General features: G+C 38.6%; 1 protein-coding gene across 4 annotated transcripts in view; it reads left to right on the top strand.

The window, feature by feature from the left end:
- Positions 1-24232, top strand: part of APP (amyloid beta precursor protein) — a 199095-nt gene that overhangs the window by 157911 nt on the left and 16952 nt on the right. For 2 of the 4 annotated variants that reach the window (XM_066571951.1, XM_066571953.1), the window contains 2 exons: positions 17420-17641; positions 23194-23247. In XM_066571951.1, the coding sequence (XP_066428048.1) occupies positions 17420-17641; positions 23194-23247 (276 nt within the window). The remainder of the gene's footprint in view (positions 1-17419; positions 17642-23193; positions 23248-24232) is intronic. The other 2 variants (XM_066571952.1, XM_066571954.1) reach the window with 1 other exon arrangement.

Here is a 24232-nt window from a genome sequence, read left to right as displayed (position 1 = left end):
GATTCCTGCCCTTGGCTGTGGCAGTGCTGCAGCACAGAGATCCTCCAGTACAGCACTCACACTTCTCTGTTTGCTGCTATTGCAGCAAGGCAGCTGCACTCAGTTTTGGACATCATGTTGCTAATGTTTGTCTTTAAAAAAAAATAACACATGGTTAAATGTAAAGGTCAGAGATGGGACAGTCATTTTTGCACAAGTTGTGGCAGTAAGTAGCAGTTAATGTATTAATTTCACTAGTAACCAGGTTCAGCTGAATAAATAAGTCATTGATTTCTTCAAAACATGAGGGAGGGAGGTGTGCCACTGCAGTAAGGATTAGGATGCATTTAAGACACAGGGAGGGATGGACAGAGAATAGTGGTGGATTCATTTGCCCAAAGTATGAGTTATGACAGAGATATGCTTCTGCTTGAGAGGGCTGGAGATGAGATCAAGAAATAGTGGAAGGGACTGGGAGGCAGCCAGAAGATAACTGGTTAGTAATTGTCCTTAACTGTGTGTTTCTGTGCTCCACAATTATTAGGCACAATCCACAATCTCAGTCTGTGGATGTAGAGTCATTCAGGGAGGAACAACATCTTACTGATAATTTGAAAGCATATCATTTCTGTAGAAAGAAGATGTCAGTACTGTGAGGTCTTTGAGATGCTCAGTTAGTTTTCTTTTTGCACTGCTATCATTCCCTTGGGGTTTTTGCTTCAAACTTCAATTTCTTCTTTCTATTCTTGGTAATGTTAATGCTTGTTGCTGAGGGTATTCTTGTAAATTTTGTTCTCCTTTCTATGTACTGAAGTGGAACAAGAATTCCAGAATCTTTGGAGTGGCATGAGACCAAAAGTCTAGTAACTGCTGAGTGGTTTACAAGAATCTGACTCCTAATCTCAAATGTAATACTAATTTTTAGGGGCAAAAAAGAGCCTAAAATTACTAAGGTATTCTTTCCTAATAAGTTGAGAGCAGCTAAGAAATCACAAAGAAAATGTTTGTTGCAGTCTCTTGAGCAGCTTTTCCTTACCTTGATTTTTTTTTTCTTTTTGTGGTTTACGCTGTGCTAAAAACTGTTCAATGCATTGCAAAGTTTAAAGCAATTAAAACAAAGTTCTCATAATTGGGAGTTCCTAAGCAACACAAATTAAAGTACTGTCTTTTCTGGGTAAAATATTAGATCTAGATAAAATAGTTTTCCATAATGCAATGTCTTTCAGTATCAATGTTCTTCTTGTTGATAATATTGTCTCTAAACTTTGTTTTACATGTTGGTTTTAATGAAGTTTGCAGACCTCATTCCCATGTGTTCAAGAATACACTATCCTCCTAGCTTTGAGCCTTCTCACTCTGATCAGCCTGTTTCAAATTCTCTTCTGAAATTACTGAATTTCTTAGTCTCTGTACTCTTCCTAAACCCATGGAAAAGGACATCTTTTACAGCTGCAAAATCTGTGTGAAAGTAAACTTCTAATAAAACTTCACTTTGTAGCATTCCCAGGAAATACTACAACTCTCAGTAAAAAGACAGATGTTTGATTAAATACCTTTTGTTGGAACCATTGACTTAGAAAGTCTGAATCAGTAGAAAATTTGAAAAATAAATGAGGTAAGAACATCTCACACAGAGTGTCTAACTAATAAATTGCATCTAAGGAGACATGGTTGAAAATAGTTTTAGTTAATTTTCTTTCTTGATTATAGTTTTAGTTTCTTGTTCCACTCTGCTGTAGAGTTCTTCATGAAAAGTTTCTACCTTGAGCAATGGCTAATCTTTGCTTTAGATAACAGAGCTCTGACAAAGGTAGTTTTTCCCTGAATCAAACAAGTAGCTCTGTAAGCAGCAATACAAATGAGATCCAGTTTGCTATGAATTTGTCCCATGGGTTTAATTCTTCTTACAGATAATGTGGTGCTGTTTTTCACTCTATTTTTCCTATTGCTAAAAATATTATGACCTATTTTTGCACAGTTAATCTGATAAATCACAGTCCAGCTGTTGGACATTTGGAGTTTCCTTAAAATACAGACCATGATTGAAGTTTCTACCTTAAAAGGCAGGCTTACAGCCATTGTTATAATGTGCAAAATCCAAACTAAAAAATCCAGCTTCTGTGTTTAAAACAGGCTCTTATGCCTTTTAAGAGCAGCCTTTTCTTGTTATTTTTGTAAGTCCAGCAAAGATGGTGGTAGGAATTTAGGGTAAAATTTAACTGTGTTTTAGTCCTTACCTGCAGGTGTCCACCAGCTTTAACAGTGGGTGTCATAGGAGCATATAGATAGTTGGAAGACTCACAGCACTCCAGAGGGTAGAAGACAGCACTTAATTTAAGTGAGGGCTTTCATCCTAATATTTGACCAATGTGTGATGTGCAAATGCCCCATAAGGGTTTCAGGCACTGTAATGTAGCAGCAAATTCCAGATGTGTGAGAAAGGATACTGCTGGCTGTCTCTTGTTCATGCTGGGGCAGAGGAAGAGAAGCCAGTCTGAGAGTTCCAGAAAGAGGTCACCTGACCATGGTTGTTCTGAAAAAGCTTGGAAAGAATAAGCAGGTCATTTGGGTAGGAGACTGACATTCTGCTGCAAATGATTTCACAAGGGACAGTGATGCAAATGTGTTAAAAAGAGGTTGCTCTTGGCAATTGATGTAGATCTTGGTGATAAATGACGTTTCTTATGGGCAGGAGTATGCCCCATGAATAGGAGAGTGGCACAAAAAGAAATCTGAGCACATTATTTGCCTGCCTAGGTATTTGTACTCACCTTTTCTCTCTGATAAATCTCATATACTATTTAACATGTATGGAAACCCCGAAAAAGCAATAGTAGGCTTTAAGCAAAATCAGCAGTTCCTTCAAGCACGTCCTGCTTTAAATCCTTACTTGATTAGATTGCTTATCCATCTATGTAAAAGGCAATTTATTGCAGAGAGTGGCACAGCAGGCATAGCTTCTGAATCAGAAACTACGTCAGAGCTTTTTGCATCAGTCATGTGGGTAGGCAGTTTAATTCTTGTTTCCAAATTGATGTCCTCAGATTCAACTTTTCTAGCCCACCACTGAGGAAATATTAAGCATTGTAGTAATACCACAGCAGTGTTGTACCTAAGCTCAGAAACATTCAGTTATGAGCAATAAGTAAAAGAATATTATTTCAACTGTCCCTTGACAAATAAAATCAAACTGTTGTTATTTTATTATTCTGTTCCACTCTGCCTGTCCTGTTGTTCTGCAGCATTTTCTGGGTGCCACATGCACATTACTTGTCTGGAAGAGAAGGCAAACCCAGGCTGACCCCAAATCAGTGCCTGCTTTCAGATATATATAGTGTACTGTGGGTCAGGTGCTATTTTAAACATTTGTGTGCTCCAACTTAGCATGACAAAATTTGAAACAAGAGACATTTGCCTCTTGACATTTGCCTTGCAAGTTCCTTTGAAGATTTTTTGTGTTTTTAGAAGCAGCTGCAGACTCAAGATGTCTGAAGACTTCCTTTCTTTTAACACTTCTTCTTTAATAATCTGGCCCAATACCTATCTGAGTGGAGGGCAAAGTTAGCACTACCTCAGCTGGTTCTGGTCTTTCAGCATTTATTAGACAGATTTTTGATTCTTTATTCCTAGTTTGTAATTTTGACCTGTAGTCAATCCACAGCCTTTCTGCATTTCTTGCCATGAGCTGAACTAGGATGCTGTTTCCTATCATTCTGTGGTATCCTTCTTAAGAGGTTTAATGGTATTAGTTTCTTGCCACAGGCTGACAGTTCAAAACCACAACCAGAGTGATCTGGGGACTGATACTGCAAAACCAAAACATGCTCTTGGAGGCTTTGCAAAAGCAAATTCTGTGTCTTGTCTTGTTTGGTGCTGTTCCTTTTGTGATTGTTTTCTTCTTCCTCTCCCTTAAAATGCTGTTTTGAATATGAAATTAGTAATGTCTGTCAGACTGCAATGGGACTTCTCAGTGTCTTTTTTGTCTGTAACTCTTCCTTGTCATTCTGTCTTAAAATTTATCTGATGGGAAGAATTCCACCTTCAAAGATGTTAAAGATGTTGAAGCAATACTTAGGATTTCTGAAGCTTTATTTGAAGTTGGGTTGTGCTATCAAGGTATCAGAATAATTAAGGGTAGTTGACTTACACTGACTGTGCCAAAAGCTTGTTTAAAGGTTTACAAGAGTATAATAATGGGATCATACAGAATGGTGTAGTTCATATCAAGTAAGAACAGTAATTACCTTGTAACTCAATTTGAGAGTGTTAGACCAGAAAATTCTTAAAATTGCTTTTTGTTTGTAGAGGTGGCAGCTCTAGGCTGCTTAATAGGAACCAGTTCTAGTCTTCCTCTAAAACTAGAGCAAAAATACTGGTTGCATCTGATTGATGCTATGATGTCACGCATTAGAGTGCTTATAATGCCTTAATATTTTTTTTCTGGTAAAGAAAAATAATGTTGTTGAGGCATGGGTAAATGAATTAGCACTCCACGATTTATCTGCACTGAGACAGACCACGTTCAGTGAACTGGCATAGAGAAAAATAAAGAATAGTCATCAGGGCAGTTGGGTTTTGCACTAGTTGGCAAATGTGCTTCATCCAGACTGTGAATAGAGTGAGCATTTGCAGTAGTTGCAAAAACCCATAGCTGGGGAAAGTTGGACAATTTCTGTTCAGTTTTTATACTTTCTGCCATTTTGGAGATCAGTGGAATTGTCATTTTTAAATTGCCCCAGGCATTTGGCTAGTACTGTGTAGGGGATTGTTCAATATTGGGTACAGCAGAACATCATCTTTGCCAAAGCAGAAGTATTGAATTTCCACCCTCATCTCTTTAAAACCAGCACATTTTTCTGTGACAGCAAGTATTCCATTGAGATTTGTTGATATCTACACCAGAGAGAAAATTCTCAGCAAACTTTAAACAGTTTGTGGAAGTAAGACAATAGTATGTAGGTCTTACCAAAGGTTCTGTAAAACCTGCCTTCTAGTTTTAAATAGCCTGTTTAATGTGTCTGGACTGTATCATACAAGCCTGTGTTCCTGCCCTTCTGCTCTGCCCTTTGTGTCATAAGTGTAATGCAACTGGAACGAGTAGTCAAAAGCAGCCTTCAGAGAATGTGTATCTGCACAGGTATGCTGAAGTGACTTCCAGCACTAACTACACCTGTGCTTTCTCCCCATAATTGATTTGACACATTGATGTGTATCCAGTAACCTCAGCTTTTCAAAGAAAAATTTTAATTTTCTGTGAAGTGGTTATCGATCTTTAATATTCTCCCTTGAAGGCCTATAGCATTCAGTCAAAAAGATGGTTTGTTAGGATTCTAGCAAAATATATATTGTTACATCAGTGGTTAAAAATAGCAGAGTCCTTCCACAAAAGCAAATGAATTCTGTATTAAACTTTCCACAGCAACATTGAGATAGATTTTGTATGCTTAAATATTGACATATGGCCCAGGTGGAGAGCCTGATGAGCAATTAAGACCTTTTCCACCCAAGGACATTTGCATTTAAAGCATTTGACTAATTCATATACATATATATATACACACTCTCTGAAGATTTTCTTTTTCCCAAGTGATGTTTTTTTCTTTAATCATCACAAGCCTATGGCCTTGACTAAGCTATCCATTTTGCCACTTTGTTATCTCTATAAAATATTCTTACAATTCTTTAAATACCATAAATAATAAGATGCCATTTGTTGGAGCTGGGTGATGTATGGCATTTATGTAGGGAATCAGCCAATGTCACAGATGCACAGAGTGCCTGAGGTTGGACAGAACCTCTGGAGCACATCTGCTCCATTCCCTTTGCTAAAGCAGTGCCACCCAGAGCCAATTGCCAGTGTTTGGTCACTCTCACAGTGAAAAAGCATTTTTAAGAGACTCAGCTCTGTCTGCTAGTAAGACATGACCTTTGCTTCAGCGTAGGAGAGAAGGAAAAAAATCCTGGAAATAAATCCAACATTTTCTTTCTCTAAGCATCTCTTATTTTTTGTCAAATTTATTTAACTGTCAAAGAAATGGTGGAGAATTGTAGATGATTAAAATAGATATAAATGCACATCACTGACGCTGATGTTCTGAAGTGCTTTCATTAGCAGTGTACTCTATCCTCCCCATCTTTTTATAGCTAAATGGGCTATTGTGTGCTCTCATGGGCACTAATGTTCTCCAGAAAAGACATGAATCCTGATTTTTGTGTGCACAAGCCCTCTTTCCATCTCATAAATATTGTGAGCATGACTTCAGTGAGTAAAAGAGCCAGTTTCCTCCAGGGTGCACAGATACTGGGAAAAGGATAAATTACTTCAGGTGGCTTTGGATTGAGGTGGCTTTTTCTTAAAGGAAAGATATGGGACATCTTGTTTTCCAGTTCAGAAATATAGTCAGAATAAAAAGTTAATAGAAGTGACTAAGTTTATTGAGAGAATATTTTCCTTTGGTTTGAATAATGCTGTTCTGTTTCACTTGCACCTTTAAAAAATCTGGTCTCATGATCCACGTGTTAGAACTGAAAACTGATAATAATTGTGGACTTGTAAATTATAAACAAAGTAATTTTTAAATTTTCTGACCATCTGCTGTTTCAGTGAGTATTTAAATCTTTCACTCTAAATAATTCATCTATTTGCTCCTAAACAAGGAGAGGTTTAAAGGTGTTGCCTTGGTTTTTTTCAGGAGCTGATGGTGAGAGCACTCTGCCCTGCATTGATAGATCCTTCTTGACGACCTTATTCTGTGACCTTTCCATTACTTTAGCCTGAAGTAATTTTTTGTAGACATTTCTCTTTCAATAGAAAGTTGCCATCCTCACTACAGATCCCACAGGGAATTCGTGATCGTGAGACCACTCTGGGCTCACACTGGCAACAGGTTGAGGCTGCTACAGTGTCCACTTAACAACTTCTTTTCATACCCCTCTGGAAGAATCTACAGTCACCTTGTGCACAATGGAAAAAATGCATTAGACTTTGAATGATTGTCCAGTTATTGGTTGTATTCTTTCCTATTTTTTCTTATTTTATTGGATACATGTGGATTTGATCAGGATTTTCTCCTTAATCACCAGCCATTTTCTGGTGTCATGAATACAATAGACTGGGAAATTCTCTCTCTCTTGGAGAGCCTTGTTTCTGTGGGGAGTAGGGTTAGAATTATATGAAAATGTTGCATTTAAAGGACTGTGTATATTATTTTATATTGGCATACTGGATATATTGGATTTTAAGAAGCATTATAGGTCAGGATTACATTATAGCTACAGATTTTCTCATAAACATCCAGTTGAATTATTTCCTGTTCTTTTGTGTCTTCAGTGAAAGTCTAAAGCCAGGCACTCAGTTTTGAGATGATGCAGATAAAGCATGTGGTGATAGCAACATGTTCTCTTTAAAGCCTGAACCAACATGTTCTTTTTAAAGACTTTTTTTAAAGTCTGCTTTTAGTCTTAGGCTGAGAAGCCATTCTGCTTCTTTCTCATTAGTATTTCCTGATAATTGCTTCTAGTGTTATGCTTTAAGGAGCTCATGTGTTTGTTCATCACATACCCAATTTAAGATGTCATTCTTTTTTTCTTTTTTTTTTCTTTTTTTTTTATTTTTTTTTTCTTTTTTTTTTTTTCCATTTTCTATTGTTGTCCAGCTTTCAGATATGGTCTGAGAGCAGGTCACTTTCCAAATGCATAGCTCCAGTCAGAGGGGAGGCTCTGACTTTATAAAATGTTGCCTGCTTACAGGAATCTCATTATACTGAGCTATTGGAGATTTTTTTTGATACACTGAATATATGTGTACTTTTTTTCATAAATATGCCATCCTAAATCAAGTTCATAATGTCCACGACTACTGAAGCAGCCCAAAATTGTGGGATCACAAACACTCCCAACATCTTCTGCTTCATTTGTGCTGTTGAATGATGGATTTTCTTTTCCCACTTAACATGTTTTGGAAACACAGTTGTGTCATTCTCTGTGATTCACTCTAAGATCAGATTCCTAGCAGGAGGTCTTGGACTGTGAAAGAAACAAAGGAATCATCCTAATTCTTACCTGCTGGCAAATTGCAAGTCTCTATTGACAACCAGTTACAGACTGATTATATTAGCACAAGGTAATACAGTTTTATATATAATATATTACAGAGCTAGTGTGTCAGTCTCTAGAATTGTTATCCAAAGGGATTTAGACACTAAAGTCTGAACTGCATCACTGTGGGCAGGTATCCTGAGGGGGATGGCAAAATAAGCCTCTGATGCCAATGGTGTACTAAATTTTGTTTTGAAGCATAGCTTGCTTTCCAGAAGTGCAGAGGGAAAATACACAGCTGTTTATTATGGTCAAGAGTATCTGTGGTGTTCTTCTTTGGCAGGTTGTAATTGTTGGGATAAAAAAGGAAAAAATTACAGAGGATATGTGATTTAACAGAATTGCTGGGTTGATGGAGATGTTGCAGTAATGTTCTGTCAGTTCCCATGCACATGGGATTACAAATGATCTTTCATCAATGCAGCTTTCTCCTGCCTGTGATTCTCATATACCCAACTTCACTGAAAAATGCGTTTTTCTGAATAATGGTGCCTGGGCAGGGTTCCAGTTCTTGATCTGTTCTGCTTCCTCCTTTTAGATCATGTGTATGAAAAAGAGCATAAAAGGCATCAGAACTGGCCACATCCCACTTCATAGATATATTTGGTAAATTTAATAAATGCATCTCTTTAGATTACTCTGGCAACCTAGGATATAGCTGATCTATCAAACACTAAAACTGCAGTTAATAAATATTTATTATCTGGAGCAAACACTGCACAATTCAGTTCTGTAAATTTGGATTTAAATTGAAAAGTATTATCTTTTGACCAAGGGTATCAACTGCTGATGCCTATTTGGGGCTTACTTAGAAACAGAGGCCAGACAAAGTTAAAAGGAGAAAAGGAGATATATTTAATGAAGGGCCTTCAGGTACATTAAGGGCAGATGAAGCCTCCCCAAGGGACTACACCCAGAATGGATGATGGTCACAAGTTTTTCAGACAGATAAAAGTTTGGTCTATTAGCATATCAGGTGTTAATCCTCCAATTACAGCTTCAGGTAATGAAGTCATATTCCCCCCGTTTGCTCCCCTCTCCCCCAGTTCACTTTTGTTTATACTTTTTGGGGCTTGAGGCCCAAATTCACTTTTGTTTATACTTTTTGGGGCTTGAGGCAGATAGTGTCCTTGGATCTCAGGCCTAAAATGATTGCTTTTACCAAAATATGAAGAGAATTAACTAACACTCTGTATGGAGTTCAGAGTTATACACTAATGCGGTACAGGATATGAAAAATACAAAAGCTAAAATCTTACAGCAACAGTGCAACAAGTTAATGTTCAGATTTTTATATTTTTTATGGATTATTGAGTGCTTCCAAGATGACACAGCAAAAATGGTTGTGGTAGTCACAATCTGACCTTGAGAAGTGTTTGTAGAAAATGAGAGGTAACTGACTTGTTTCAGGTGTCAGAAAGTGGTAGTTTTAGGTCCTACTGCAGTTTTAAATTGTATTGTGTATTGTAAGTTTGGCAAGTAAATGTAATTATTTTCATCAGTAAATTAGACCAAAAAAAATTTCATAAATAAAGTAAATAATTATTTTCAGAAAATTAGACAATAAAATTCTGTAGTAATATTTCATATAAATGTTTTTTGCAGAGTAGTTTCACTTATAAGCCTTTTCAGGTATTTAAGAGGGAAGTGTACTTGGCTTTTTCTACTTTACACAAGCCTGAGAAGGAATAATGATTGCTGATTCATCTGACTGTAATATCAGTGACAATTGGTCAGGCTGTTTATTTGTTTTAATTTAGATTCTTCAGCCTATTTTAAAGCACTTAATGATATGTTAATTCAGAATTAAACGTGGAGTTAAATTTAAACTTGGAGAGTTTGTCACAGTGCCTACTGTGGATCAGGATGATGATATGCAATATATGTTCTGGATTATGGTATAAATTCAATTTTTTCCCCAAGTGTTTTTGATATTATCTTGTCTACCTTCATACTGGATTGTTTCCATGTCTTACTTGGAGAGACCTGTCTAATTTAACCAAATTGAATGAGGAGGGGATGAGAAGAAGGGAAAGAGACAACAGAAATTGACAAAAAGGCATCTTGTGAAAGGGAAGAGCAGGGTCTTTTATTTCTGTTTAATAACTCCCAGAGATGATACAAGCTTCAATACTCTCTGCTTTGAAGTGAGGAGGAAATGCAGTTATTAATCAGATGACTGGCTGTTAAATACCAAAAAAATTATTAATGTCCACTTAGCTATAGCCATGTGTTGAGATTTAATTTTAGTTAATAGATAGTTTGTGTAGTTGTCAGATAATTATGGGTCTGTAGTAATTAAAGCTTCTGTCACTGAAGGCAAAGAGTGTCATACCAGGCTTCTAGGAAAATTAGACAAAGTTTCAGACCATGAGTTTCATAGCAGGCTCATTAAGTGGTGTGAAAATTGTCATGAACCTTTGCTCAGAGTGCTCAGTAATTGCATACAAAAGTAAATTTGCATTGAAGTCCATCCCTAAGGAAAAGACACTTAGGTCATTTTGAAATCAATCAATTATTTGGTGATAAGTTTATATCTTAAGCTTTAAAGACTGAATTTTCCTGAATTGGATTACCCAAGCTTTAAAGACTCTTCTGTACCAGAAAACCTGTGATGTACCTGCACAAGGACAATATCTCTGTATATTAGTTAAATATCTTTGGGGGTTTTAATGATATAAGACAAAATGTCTGCAAGGTAGATTTAACTGAAACATTATTCCATGTGACAGCCAACAGGAGGAAACTCACTTGGGTTGTTTTTATGATGTGATTCAGGAAACAGCAAAATCTACATATGGTGAAATAGAAGGAGTAAAAAATGGGAAAGACATGGAAGTGCTAAAGTTGTGAATTTTTTTGAAAATTTAGTAGAAGCATGTTCTCTTTAGCATGGTTCTAATTATTGCAGCTATTCTCAAGTTCAAATGTGTATTTTTTCTAAAGTTAGGTTTTCTTTTTTTCTAATTTAGGTTTTCTTAGCCATCAAGGTGTTGTCTAAGGATATGGGATGCTTATTCTCTTATTAACTTCTAGAAAAAATATTTTAGGTCAACTGTTTCATGATACCTTAAATGTTCATTTCTGAGAATTTACAAAGGGCAAACTTTCCAACTTATTGAACAAGGTTTTCATACACATAGGAAATTTCTGAAAAGTGGAGTGTTTTGGCTGCTATTTGCTCTTACCTAGTGGTGGTATCTCTGAAGGACAGAAAATAAGAACTATGAAATGCTTTTTTCCATAGTTCCTGCTCTTTCTGTCTCCCTTCAGCTGTGAGGGAGAGACACATTGCACTGAAAGAGTTTCCAGACAAAAAGACCTGTGGCATAATTCCACAGGCTGTCGAGGAGGTGAGAAGAAAACTTAGATCTGATGGTATGGTCACATTTCTCTGTCAGTATGGATCTGAGCACTGAAGGTTGGGCTCATTTCCAGTATTTCACAGGAGTGATCCACCACATCACTCCTCTTTCATCATCCTCAAAGCATGCAGGCAACAAAGGCACTTCTCCACCATCCAGCAGGCAGCTCACTTTCAGTAACATTCTCATCAGTCTCTCTACATTACATTTGATTTGTACTATACAAATGAATTAGTTCAGCGCTGAATACCACAGAATTGTGTTTTGTAGCTTGATAATGTTATTATTATGACTCATGGCAGTATGCAACATCATGATCATTCAGTGTTTGATTCAGCAAAACATCTAAAAATAACAAAATACTTGAAATTCACTGGAGCTTCACTCTTTGTGGTAAGGCACAGGAGGCCTTGTTTTCATATTTACCAGTTTGGGAGAGTTTTGATTCATACAGCTGACAAGATGCAGACACTCAAAGTTAGTTCAAACCTGACTGCATTACATCGATGCAACTGCTTTAGAAAATAACATTGAATTAGCCCATAAAGTAAGCATACAATTGAAATCTGCAGCTAAACATGTTACCTCTTCCCACATGTGCTGTAATAAATTATTGTGTTGGTGTTCTTAGTGAATCTTAATTGTGACATCCAACATGTGCATGATTTAAATTGCCTTCAGACTGGATTAAGGCAGTTATGTGTGCCAGTGCAGATGAAGCTGTTGCTGTGACTCAGTTGCTCTGTAATTTCTGCTGTTAAGAAGAACAGGGAGGTTGCTGACACTTTTTAGTTTTGTCATTTTGAAAGCACATGCCCAAAAGCAAGTAACTTTGGGAAAAACACATGTTCAGTTCAGACTGAGTGGTCACTGATGATAAGTGAGGCAATAAGACTCTGCATTTGTATGAGTTTATTTGAGCTGATTCCAAGCCCATCTCTGTTGGATCAAATATATGTTCTGCCATGTAAATGACATTTTACAAAGCAAGTTAAATGTTGGGTCAAAACTATGGCATATCATTTGGTGGTATTTTAACTAGTCCTAATTAGAGGTGTTTTGTATACACTTCATTTCTAGTCTGTTTTAAGAAGTTGTTTCTTAGAACTCCACAATTACAATTGCTGATTTTAAGGATGCTTTTCAACTAAATTCTATCGTTCTGGCACTTAATAGTGATTGCAGAGCTTTTCATCTGGTAGGTGGGCTCCTTGAAAACACAACAAATGTTAAAATTATTTTTTGAAATTTTAAACAAACTATGAACTAAATAAAAGTTCTGGTTTGAAAGACAGCTGATGGATTGTTGGCACTCCAGGACAGCAAGAGAAGCTGTTCCATATGAAATTCTTGTCATTATAGCTGGACCAATTAAGGGCTGGGAAGTATGTCCCAGAGTTCAACATTGGAAACAGTGTTGTGTGACAGTAAAATTAGATAAGGTTTTAACATAACATGGGTTTGCCACTCAGAGACTCCATCAACTTTTTTGGGATTTGTCATGATACCTTTTCTAGCATAGTGCTATCTGCAAAGATTTGCAAATAGAACTGTGGTCCTGGGACATTGTAGACAAATAGCTTCTAACAATACAGTGTCTAGCAGAAGATTTTGTAGTAAATTTTATTTCTTTTCTTCAGCTCTTTCTTTGCTTTTAGCTCTGTTTGCCTCTTTGTGAGATAAGAGAATAGTATTGAAGGTAATTTGGGTTGGTATTATACTTTTATCCAGTTCCTCAAAAGTATTTGACTTCAGTTTTTCTAGATGCTGTTGTTGAGGACTATTGACCCCTGAGGAGGCCTGCAGTGAGTCCAAAAATTAGTGAAACTTGCTTAGGTGCTATGAGAAGTCCAAGAAGCATCTTATTAAGATACTAGAAGTGATCCTGTCACTCATCCTGAGAAAGAAGTAGTTTAGGTGCCTTAAGGAGCATGTTGAGTGTCTGGAGGAGAAGCAGCAATTGTGTGCCCTCACACCAAATTCGGAGCTAGTGGGAGGTCTGAGGTCCCAACTGAGTGTGGTCTCTTCCTAAGGTCATGGTTGCTTTTGAGCACATGCTCTCAGAGGGACAGAAAGATTTGCCATCCTCTTTATTTTTCTCAGTGGCAAGGCTTAGCAGAATGCTACAAGGAGATAATAACCCAAGCAAAAAAACATTTATTATAGGAAGATCCTCAGAATGTTTTTGTCCTGTTGGTTTGATGTGAGATGAAATTTTGAGGAGCAACCTAGGATCTGTCTATATTCAGCACCTAATGATAAGATATTCACAGTACAAATAAATCCCCTGAAACAATGTGGAATGCACATCCTAGCCTCTAGCTGTGTCTGTACTCCCTGCTTATTTAGGGATTTGTCTTTTGCATGGTGGGGGAGTTGAGTTGGCAGCTGCAGATGGAGGAAATACTGTGTCAATGAATAGATGTATGGCTTTCCATTAGTGTAACTGATGGTTCAAGTAGCCATCGATACTTGGAACAAAATCAGCCCTGAAAAATTGATCTTGGGCTTTGCCAGTAGTATCAATAACTGGAAATCCTAAGGCAAACTTTTTTTAGCAGTTTAACGATTGAAGCAATTGTTTGTGAATCATTTACTCAGTGCAGACACAGCTGCCTCAGTGTGATGGATTCCAGCAGTTTCTATGCCAGGCACTTCCAATTTCTCACTGTCATTCAGTGTCTGATTCATCCTGTCAGATGGGCTTGACTCATGTAGCCATTGTTTCCCTGTTTGTAAAATGGATGTGATCATAATCTGCTGGTTGTAATATCTGTCTGCCTCACTTGAGCTATTGTGCAGGTCAGTTCCTTTCCATGCTGTCTGCCACAGCTGGGTGGAAAACAATGGAGCTGGCAACAATGTGCTCCCACTTGGGTAGCCTTGAGAGAGACTTTGTGTGTGATCACTCCCAGCCCTCAGAAATTTGGGTATAATGATGGTATCATGATGGGAGTTTGCAACCCCTCTCTGTCAGCCTGGCAGGCACAGCCATGCCTGCACCGTGGCCTCTCCTGGATTCTGTACCAATCCTGATGCTGCTCCTGCACTGCCAGAGCTCAGGTCCTTCCTTCCCCTCTGTGCACCATTTGTCCCTTTCCAAGGGCAGGAGCTGTCTGCAGGTGACACTGAGTATGTCAGCAGCAGAGTATGGACAGGAGTTGTACAGGACAGTCACTGCCCAGGGCAAAGGAGTGGCTGGGGCACAGCTCCTCCAGCTCGTCCAGCCACAGCTCCACCATCCCCTGCCACTGCTTCCCGAGCTCCAGGTCTCTATAGTTGCCCCACACCATCCTCTGGGGATGGGGAGAGCAGCGGGAACAAGGGGAGCTGTGCCCCAAAACCATTCCAATGCCCAGGTCTTAAAAGGTCTGTGGTCACAAAGATGCTCAGTACTGTAACACTCTCATGTGGTGCATGATGACATGGTAGTAGTGTTCTCATCTGTGGCACCTTGCAAGGTTCATGGACACCAGACTCCTCCCTGAGGCCACTAAAATCCAGCTCTTTTTTGTAAAGTCTTTTCATCCATATCTAATGAAAATTAACGTGTGATAATGTGATAATGTCTGCTCAGAATATCAAGGTACTTCACCTATCTCTTCTGATGAAAGGACATGGTTTAATTTGAAAAAGGAGTAGTGTTAAGTGCAGTTTGGGGACAAAATCAGATTTAACTTCAATGCTGAAGATTTAGTAAGTGTCATAAAATAGTACTGGTTTCAGTAAAATGAACATGAAAAGAAAAACAATTCAGTGTAATTGACAAAGGCTTTCTATACTGTCCTAGTAAGTAATTTTAAAGGGCAAATTCAATCACAGAATTAAATTTTGTATTCACATTAGTCTTAACCATCTGCTCAAGTAATTACTGTTTAAACTGGAAAATTTATTTTAAAACGTTATTTTGTAAGATTCAGAACCCGTGTTTGCCCCAGAACTGAGGTTGCAACATTCTTTTTATTTTTGATTATCTGAATTCTGTGTTATGGGAATAGGCTGGCAGAGAATTTTGTCAGCTATCTCAAGGTGGCCTTTGAGAGATGAATTCCAGAGCAGAGCCCTACTGCATCATCTTTGACAGAGGCACTGAAGCAGTGGCACCTCTAATGCTCCTGAGGTGGTAAGGGGCCTTTCTGAGGGTGCTGCATGGTTCCATTGTACTTCTGTGGTATGAAGCTTCATGGTGTAAAGCTGGGAGAAACACTACATTCAGAAGATTTTGCTGAGGTTTTCTAGAGCTGTGGTGTGTATAGAAACTTAGATGCCCCTCATCGCTGATATTACTAGGAAATGGGTGAGCCCCTATGGAGTGGCATAAAGGGTTTAGCAGCAGAGTGGTTGGTGATTCATGTCCCTGACTTGCTACATGTAGAAATGTGGGTGTGAAGTAGTGACAGTCAGGGAGTCCTTAATGAAGTGCAGAGAAGACAGTCCTAATAAAAGCTGTTGTATCATCAGCTGCCATGTGTGTTCTCATGTGGTCACTTGCTACAGTCTCCTATTAAGAACTATTTAACTCTGTGGCACTTGCTCACTATTGGTGCCTTATTAGCAATTATTGGTCTGCATTGCAATTTCTTGCTTGAATATGCTCTTTGCAGCAGGTTCCCTCAAAATACTTGCAAATAGTATATTTTTCCTACAAAAACAGATGTCAGTGAATCAGATTGGATAAAGAATGGAATTATAGAATAGTTTTGGTTGGAAGGGACCGTTAATGATCATCTAGTCCAGCCCTCTCTGCAATGAGCAAGGGCATCTTCTACTAGAACATCTTGATCAGAGCTCTGTCCAGCCTGGCCTTGAATGCTGCCAGGTATGGGGCATCTACCACCACTCTCCTTGGAAAAAATTTCTTTCTTAAATCTTACGTAAATTTACTCTCCTTCAGTTAAAAACCATCACCTCATGTCCTGTTGCTAAAGACCCTGATAACAAGTTTGGCTCTTCCTTCTTATAGGCCCCCTCTAAGTACTGAAAGATCACAGTAAGGTCTTCTAGGACCTTTATCTTCTTCAGGCTGAACAGCCCCAGGTGTCTCAGCCTGTCTTCACAGCAGAGGTACTTCAGCCTTCTGATCAACTCTGTGGCCTCCTGGACTCACTCCAACAAGTCCATGTCTTTTCTGTGCTGAGAGCAGAGGAACTTTGATGTGAGAAGGGAGTAGGAAAAATGCAGCACACGCAACCTCTGAGTTTATTTTTAACACGGAGTTGAACTGTCTGTCCTATACACCTGATGGAACTGAAAAGTGCTTTGATTTCTCACCTTTACTTCAAGAAAAAAAAAAAAAAAAACTCCACAGCATAGACAGTACTGCATAGCTTTAGGTGCTGGTAGCTTGTGAAATAATTTGCCTGCTACTACTACTACCAGATATCTACTACTGCTTTTTAACAAAGAACTACTTCAGTTATGATGAATTTATATATGTTAAAAAATCAAATGTTTCTTCAGATTTGATGTGTTATAGTAAACCCAATTTAATACAGTGACTGTTGTGGAGATTTAGGATTTAAGAGTTGTGATGAGCTTTGGCAGTGAGCATTTAAGAAGGACAAATTACAAAGACATTCCTTCATGTGGAGCTCTCACCAGTTGACTGGTGAGAAGCATGTTGAGATGAAGGGAGTTGTTACAGAAGCATGTTGAGATGAAGGGAGTTGTTTTGTGCTTCCTCTCAAAGTGGTTGGGAAGAGCCAAGGAATGTATATAGTAGCACAGACCTATGATCTGTTTTGTAGTGGAAATGTGTGTAGGAAATAGAATTGAGCAATTGTGGTTGATGTTTCAAAAAAATGCCTTAGCTGCAATGCTTATCAAGGGGTTTTGACTATTCCAAACCTTACTGTTTTTATTTATTGTAGGAAAAACAGAATCTCACAACAGTGAATTCTTACTTGAGTAGCACTGAAAATAGGTCCTTAGATATGCTGGCTCTTTCATATAGTTTCTGCATTGAAATTTCCTTGCAGATGAATTACTTCAGAAAGAACAAAACTACTCTGATGATGTTTTGGCCAATATGATCAGCGAACCCAGAATCAGCTACGGAAATGATGCTCTTATGCCTTCATTGACGGAAACAAAGACCACAGTTGAACTTCTTCCAGTGGATGGAGACTTCAGCCTAGATGACCTTCAGCCATGGCATCCCTTTGGAGTTGATTCTGTTCCAGCCAATACTGAAAATGAAGGTAAGTACAATAGGGGGAGAAACCACAGATCTTTCTGAGATGAGCTTTGTGGTTTCTGTTCACATTATTCCCTGAAAATTCATATTTTTCTTGTAAGTAAGTGTAAGTGGGATAGAAGTTCTGAAATGAACATTTGGAACTGGTCTGCTGTGTCAGTTGTGTCTCTTTGATGGAATAGAAAGTCCTGACTAAAATCTCTAATTTAGACACACAATAAATTTCAGAGTTGAGCTTACTTGCCTTCAGAAACAAACCATAATAAAGTCTAGGAGATTATGAGTAACAGTCTTAAAAGATACACGACAATGACTCAATGACTGCAGGGAGATAGATAGATAGATAGATAGATAGATAGATAGATAGATAGATAGATAGATAGATAGATAGATAGATAGATAAGCTGTTAGATTTGTGCCATGATGAAATGAGTGCTTTATTTAAGGTAGAGCTTTTTATTTGCTGGCATGAAAATTATTACAGTTCCAGCATAATCCTAGCAGACAGATAATGTTATTTCACTCCCTACACTGGTTGTCTGGAATGTACTGCAGAAATGCTCCTACATGCACATCAGTACAACTTGGCTAGTGAAAATGTTTTTCCTGAGGAATATTATATGGTGTTCATGGACTACTTCAATGAAGTGACTGCATGCTACTTGAAAAATCCATATAGCATCTGGAATTGCTAATTCACTTAAGTGTTGGAGCCAATAAATCAGAAACCTGAGGGACTTCAGTCATGTCATTCAAGTTCCTCCTCTTGCCTTTGTTTTCCTTTCTTTAACTTAGCACTGTTTCTAGTGCTAAGTTAATCACATCAGTAAGTTTGATACTGCCAAGCCACAGTACATACAGAGCCTGGAACTGCAGAAGTCTTCTCAGGCAAATCTGTGATTTGTAGCTAAACTGCACAGACATTAACATCCTCCTCAAGTCTTTTGAAACCACTGGCTTAGGCTGTTCCTGCCCTCAGAATGAGTTCTGAGATCATCCTTATGCAGTTAGTCTCATTCCAGCACAGTAAGTGAGTGACTGTGAGCAATTGGGTGTGTGGGGCATGGATTTGCCAGGTCTGGTGTTGGTGCCAGGTGAAATGAGTGGAATCAGAAATAGATTTACAATCAAAGTTTGTCCCAAGGAGTCAGAGAAGCCTAGCATCAGGCAAAAGAAAAGACCTGCACAAAGGTCAGTGAGGCAGATACTTAGCAGATCTGAGAGGAAGAGGAGAGGCTGGTCAGGAATAAGGCTAAAATCAGAGTACCAGTGAGTCAGCACTGCAAGTTAGGGACCAAGTAAAAGAGCAGAGCCAGAGCAAACTCAACAGACCTGCTGGCAGGAAGAACCAGAAGGTAGGAGACTGTGACAAGGACTCCAGCTGTGTCTGAAGGGCACTTGCAGCCAGGTGGCATGCCAGGCAGTGAGAGCAGCTGGCTGGAGCACGTCAGGCACTGGCAAGCGGTACAGATGGCTCACAGGATGCCAGGCTGAACCTCATTTTCCTGGGGAAGGAGCTGCAGCTTGCTCTAACCCTAGTGTATGTATCAAGGCTGTCTGCCAGGAGCAGGTCACAGTCTAGCTCACGTCTGTCCTGCAGGAATTTTCAATTGCAGCCCTTGCTCCATTTTTTTGCAGCTGAGGCATCCAGGGCTTCAGTTTCTATACCTTTTGCCTGCTTTCATAAAACATGGTGGGGATTAATTGTTTTCAATATCTTTCCTCCTAGCTTCCAAAATCTATTGATTTCAGTCACCAGGTTAAGAAGTTATTAGGTAGACAGGTACCCCCAGACATACCCATAGTTTAATCACACAAGTGTATTTTTCCTTCAGAAACCTGTCTAAGCTCAGGATCTAATAATGAAAGGTACTTCAAAGTGACACTGAATTCCCACAGGCAACTACACTGAGCATGGTTCTCCTTTTAAAATGTATGGCAGCAAATAAGAAATAAAATTCTCCTGCCTGGAATACCATTCTTGATTATTAGGTCTGTGTGTTTCAATGCAGTATGTGGTTTGTTGCAGCACTTATTCTTTCGTGCCTCCAAGTTGTTGGGGTTTAGTTTTGGTTTTTTATACCAGGGTTATATTGTACTTGTCATGAACTTATTGCAGCAGTCAGTTCAGTTAGGCCAACCATTATAATTGTTCGAGTATGCACAGTTAGAAGTGGAAATCATTTGGTGACTTAAACCTCTTCAAGTCTTTTCTGTTTCCCCTTATAATTCTCTATCTTCTACCCAAACCACAATGTTCTTTGTGTGAACATGCCAAGAATACCTTCTTTCTTTAGAGGTCATTTCTATACCTTTGTCCATAGCATCAAAGAGGAATTTCACAGCTTTGTTTATTTACTTTGTGCTTGTCTCCCACCTCGTTGTTCCAGAACCCCAGGACTGACTGTGCCATTTGTCTTCACTTTCCATGCCTGTTTTCTTCTTTGATAGTGGTGTTACTTCAGGCTTTGTCTACCTTGCTTCCAAAATTATGTTTCTGTCGTCTTATAAAATGGTTTGGAAGTAGCAAAAAGTTAATAACAATTGACATACTTTTCTCCTCCTTTTTTTTCTCCCTCTGATGAACTGATGAAGTTAAAATACCACAACCCTTCCCCCTAACATTTCTTGTTACTATTAGTTCCCATCCCTGTTTCCTTCCATGGCCATGATCTAATCCCAGGTTTCACCCACAGATATTAATAATGTATTGGACTGATATCTTGCCATGTAATCTTAAGGTTTCATAACTCTATTTGACATTTTCCCAATGTAAACTGCATGTTTTTAAGAACAGGTTTTATGCAAATAGTTTACTTTCCTAGAATTGCTTTTACTGACTAGTAAGTGAAAAACAGTCTAAAAATAAATAGACTTTGAAAGTCTAACATTACTCAGTATTTTCTGCAAGTATGTTCTCACTTGTTTTACCGTGAAGCAGTTTCCCTGGAAATGTTGACAGGAGTTGATCTGAAGCAGCACATAATATACTGTAGAGATGTCCAGCATGCTGCAACACAAATTAGGTTAACAAAGAAAACATTTTCTGAGAACTGTACAGAGGGACCATGAAAAATGTCAGGAAACTGTTACTTCAGCAATGCAAAATGCATCTTCAGAGGTGACCCCCAACAAACCCCCCCCAGCTGTGAAGCTCTGACACTGCCAAGCCCTCTGTGCATTTTGCCAGTGACTAACTGGGTTTTGTGGTTTACCCTTTGTGTTTTAGCTTGCAAGTTACAGGGAGCCTAATGTCTGTATCTAGTATTTCTCTAAAGCGAGATTCCTGTAAATGTACTGTGTTATCCTTATGATTTGTTCAGTTACTCCCTTCAACAATGTTCTTGATAGGTGAGCATCACATAGCACTCCTCTCCTGCTGGTCTGTACCAGCTTTTGATGTACTTTACTTTTACTTTTGAAAAGAGAAGTAAACACGTTCTCTCTTGCTTTTCTGAGATCTATTAGTATTAGGAAAAGGTGGGAATGTGTGGCCTCCATGAAGCCTGAGCAGTCACTGTAAATAAACATTTACCACTTTAGTTTCATGAGTCTATTTGGACAATGCATTTTCAGTCTTACTTCTGTGCACATGGAAGCGTATTCAAGAGAAATACAATTCTGGAGCTTCAAAATGAATGCACTTTGTATAATAACATAGAGTACATGTTTGAGTTTTGATTGTTGATAAATGCTGTGGTAGGTTTAAATTTTTCCCCTCTTCATTAGCTGTTGTGATGATGTGGTCCAGTGAGGTGTAGCGGTTTGACCGCAGGCCAAACGCCAGTGCACTCACAAAAATCATCTACTCATCTTCCTCTGCTATAACTGAGCAGAGGAGGAGAAAAAAAATCAGTTAAAATAAAGCTCATGAGGTTGAGATAAGCTTTAGAAGAGACTTTAGGGCAAGAAAGGCTTAAAACTTCAAAAGGTATAAAGAAAACTTTATACTGTGCTTAAGGTTTATAAATAAACCTTTAGCACACCTTTCCTCCCCCCAGCCCCTCTTTCCTTCCCACTGACAATGCAAAGAGACAAAACCTGGGATTCTCAGTCAGTTTATCACTTCTAAAAAGAACCTTTCTTCAGTTCACTCTGGGAGAGGAGTCTCCCCTGCTACACTATGGAGTCCTTCCCACAGGAATAGCCATGTAAGGAAAACAATTACGTGCTATGCTAGTGCCACTCTGAACTGCTGTGAAGGAAGGTGCCTCTGCAGCACCAGACTTGCAAGCTCAGTGAAAGTCTGCCTTTCTGGAGACACAAGTGAGTCAGATGTGCTGATGTGCTTTTTAGTTTGCAGCTAGTGTAAAGCTGAGTGACTGGGTTTTATTCAGAGACAGGAGCTCATGCAGTCATCTCATGTGCACAGGACATGGGAGCCGCCTAGGCTCCCACTTGCAAGCATGGTAGGTTGTTTGTCCAACCTACAGGAACACTAAGCCAGTGACACAGGCTTCCTGAGAAGATGGGCAGTTCCATTGCTCAAATCAACAGTATCATCAGGCTTGTGTGATTTTCTGATGAGCAGTTCTTCTTGATTGAAAATTGTGGGTCTATCAGATTTCCTGTGTTACTGCATCTCACCTACTGCTGATAAAGGCTCATAGCTGAATCCAGACATCCAAATGAATAAGAATATATGTTAAAAATTCTGAATTCTAAGGAACAATGTAACACTTCATTTCTGAATTTAGGTTCTTTTGACACTGTCAAAGACTGAGTAGATAAGGAAAGCAACACAATTGGAGCAAAAGAGAGAAACAACCAAAAAAAATTTGAATCTTTTAATAAACATTTCCAGTATGTTTGAACTTACTGAGGCAGTTGGCAGTGACTCAAATAGCTCCAAGTTTTGCAAATGCTGTTTTTCTATTAGTGTCAGTGAGCTACTTCAACTTAGGTTTCAGCTGATAAAACCTTAGTAGGGTAATAAAAGAGTTTTATAGAACTGTATATGACATACATTTGGATAGAAATTTGTGTTTCTTCTTTCTTTCCCTTCCAAAAACTGGAAGATAAATATGCAGTTCACAAATCAGAACATATAGGAATACAGATTGTGTTTTCAAAATGCACTTTATTTTTTTTAACATTATAGATGGTGCTGTAAAGAATCCCTGTTGAAAGGAAAAATGAGGGATTCAGGAGGCTTTTAAGTCAATATTGATAAAGAGCAGCAGCAGGAAGAACTCATCATGTCCATTCTGGCTGCCAGTTTTGATCAGATAATGGGGAGAAGTTTGCATGTAATGAATATGGTTTTGTTCTATTGACAGAAATTATTTAGTCTTACTGGTTTCTGACTTGAAGCAGTAATATGATGTAAAATGATGCTGCCTCAACGCTGAAGCTTTCCTTGTGAAGTCTTACCCATCCCTTCCTTTTACTTTCAGGATTAACTGAAGGCGGATATTTTCTAGTTGTTGCTTTGGTAACTATTAATGCAGTATGTCTCTCCTGCACTGTCCCAACAGAAGAGCCCTTGACTTTGTGATTTATGGGGATTTTGTTTATTTTTGTTTGCTTTTTTGTTTCTTTTCTGCACGTGCCTAGTTGAGCCCGTTGATGCCCGCCCAGCTGCAGACAGAGGACTCACCACACGACCAGGTATATGACTTGCATGGCTTTTACCTAACCTGTATTTTTTTCTGGCATGCATATGGTCTGCTGGTGCTGAAATTATTTACCTTTGCTTTGTTCTTGTACCCTGCTCACAAAATTTAATACTATTCCCTGAATGATGGAAGCATCATTCCCTCACAAATAATCCCCATCTGAGTGCTGTCCATATTGAGGGTGTTTGGGATGTGTGCCTGCAGTGGGAATGGGTCCCAGACCCAGAACTGGTTTGTATCAAAGGTCTCATCCTTTCCAGAAGTAACACTTCAGCAGGTGCAGGAGATGGTAAACTTGGTACCCTGTACAGACACTACTTCTAATTTGGCAATGTGCAGTAGAAGAATTAACGCGTACAGTTTCAGAACTGCAGGGGAGAATTGATATTTTTGGCTGTGGTACTTATCTTACTTACCTCCAAATACCAGAGGGTATTATCCCTCTGGATTCCCTGAGGATGCCTGAGGACACAACTATTCATTCCATTCTAGGACAGAGCAGGGTGATTGTTTCTACTCTGTAGGTAGCTCTGTCTTTGTATTGATTTCAGAGTAGCAGATCACTAGGTTGTCAGGCTGCAAATGTTTGGAGAAGTTAAAATGGGACAATCCAGTTTCCAAAAGGAAAAATTATTTTAGCTTTTCATACCTTTTTTTGTTTTGTTTTTGTTTTGTTTTTGGGGTAATTTTTCCTCTGTTTTTTGTTCAGAATTATCTGAAACTGTTAAAGCCATTGAGAGGAAACAGCCTTTTATTTCAGAAGAGGCTACTCTCTGACTCTTTGATGTAGTGAGAATATATTTTAGGGTCAGGATTATTTCAGTGTCACATCATAATTGTGTTTTCTTCCCTCAGATATATTAAAATGATTGATCTGTATCCTTTTCCCCTTTACCTTGTCTTCCAAAAATCCATTAGATAGCATTGTGGACAACATCTTCCTAATTTTTTAAAATCTTAACTCACCCGTGTTTAGC

The sequence above is a fragment of the Molothrus aeneus genome, chromosome 2, assembly GCF_037042795.1.
Source record: "Molothrus aeneus isolate 106 chromosome 2, BPBGC_Maene_1.0, whole genome shotgun sequence".
Taxonomy (NCBI): domain Eukaryota; kingdom Metazoa; phylum Chordata; class Aves; order Passeriformes; family Icteridae; genus Molothrus; species Molothrus aeneus.
This window is presented reverse-complemented; position numbering and strand designations above follow the sequence as displayed.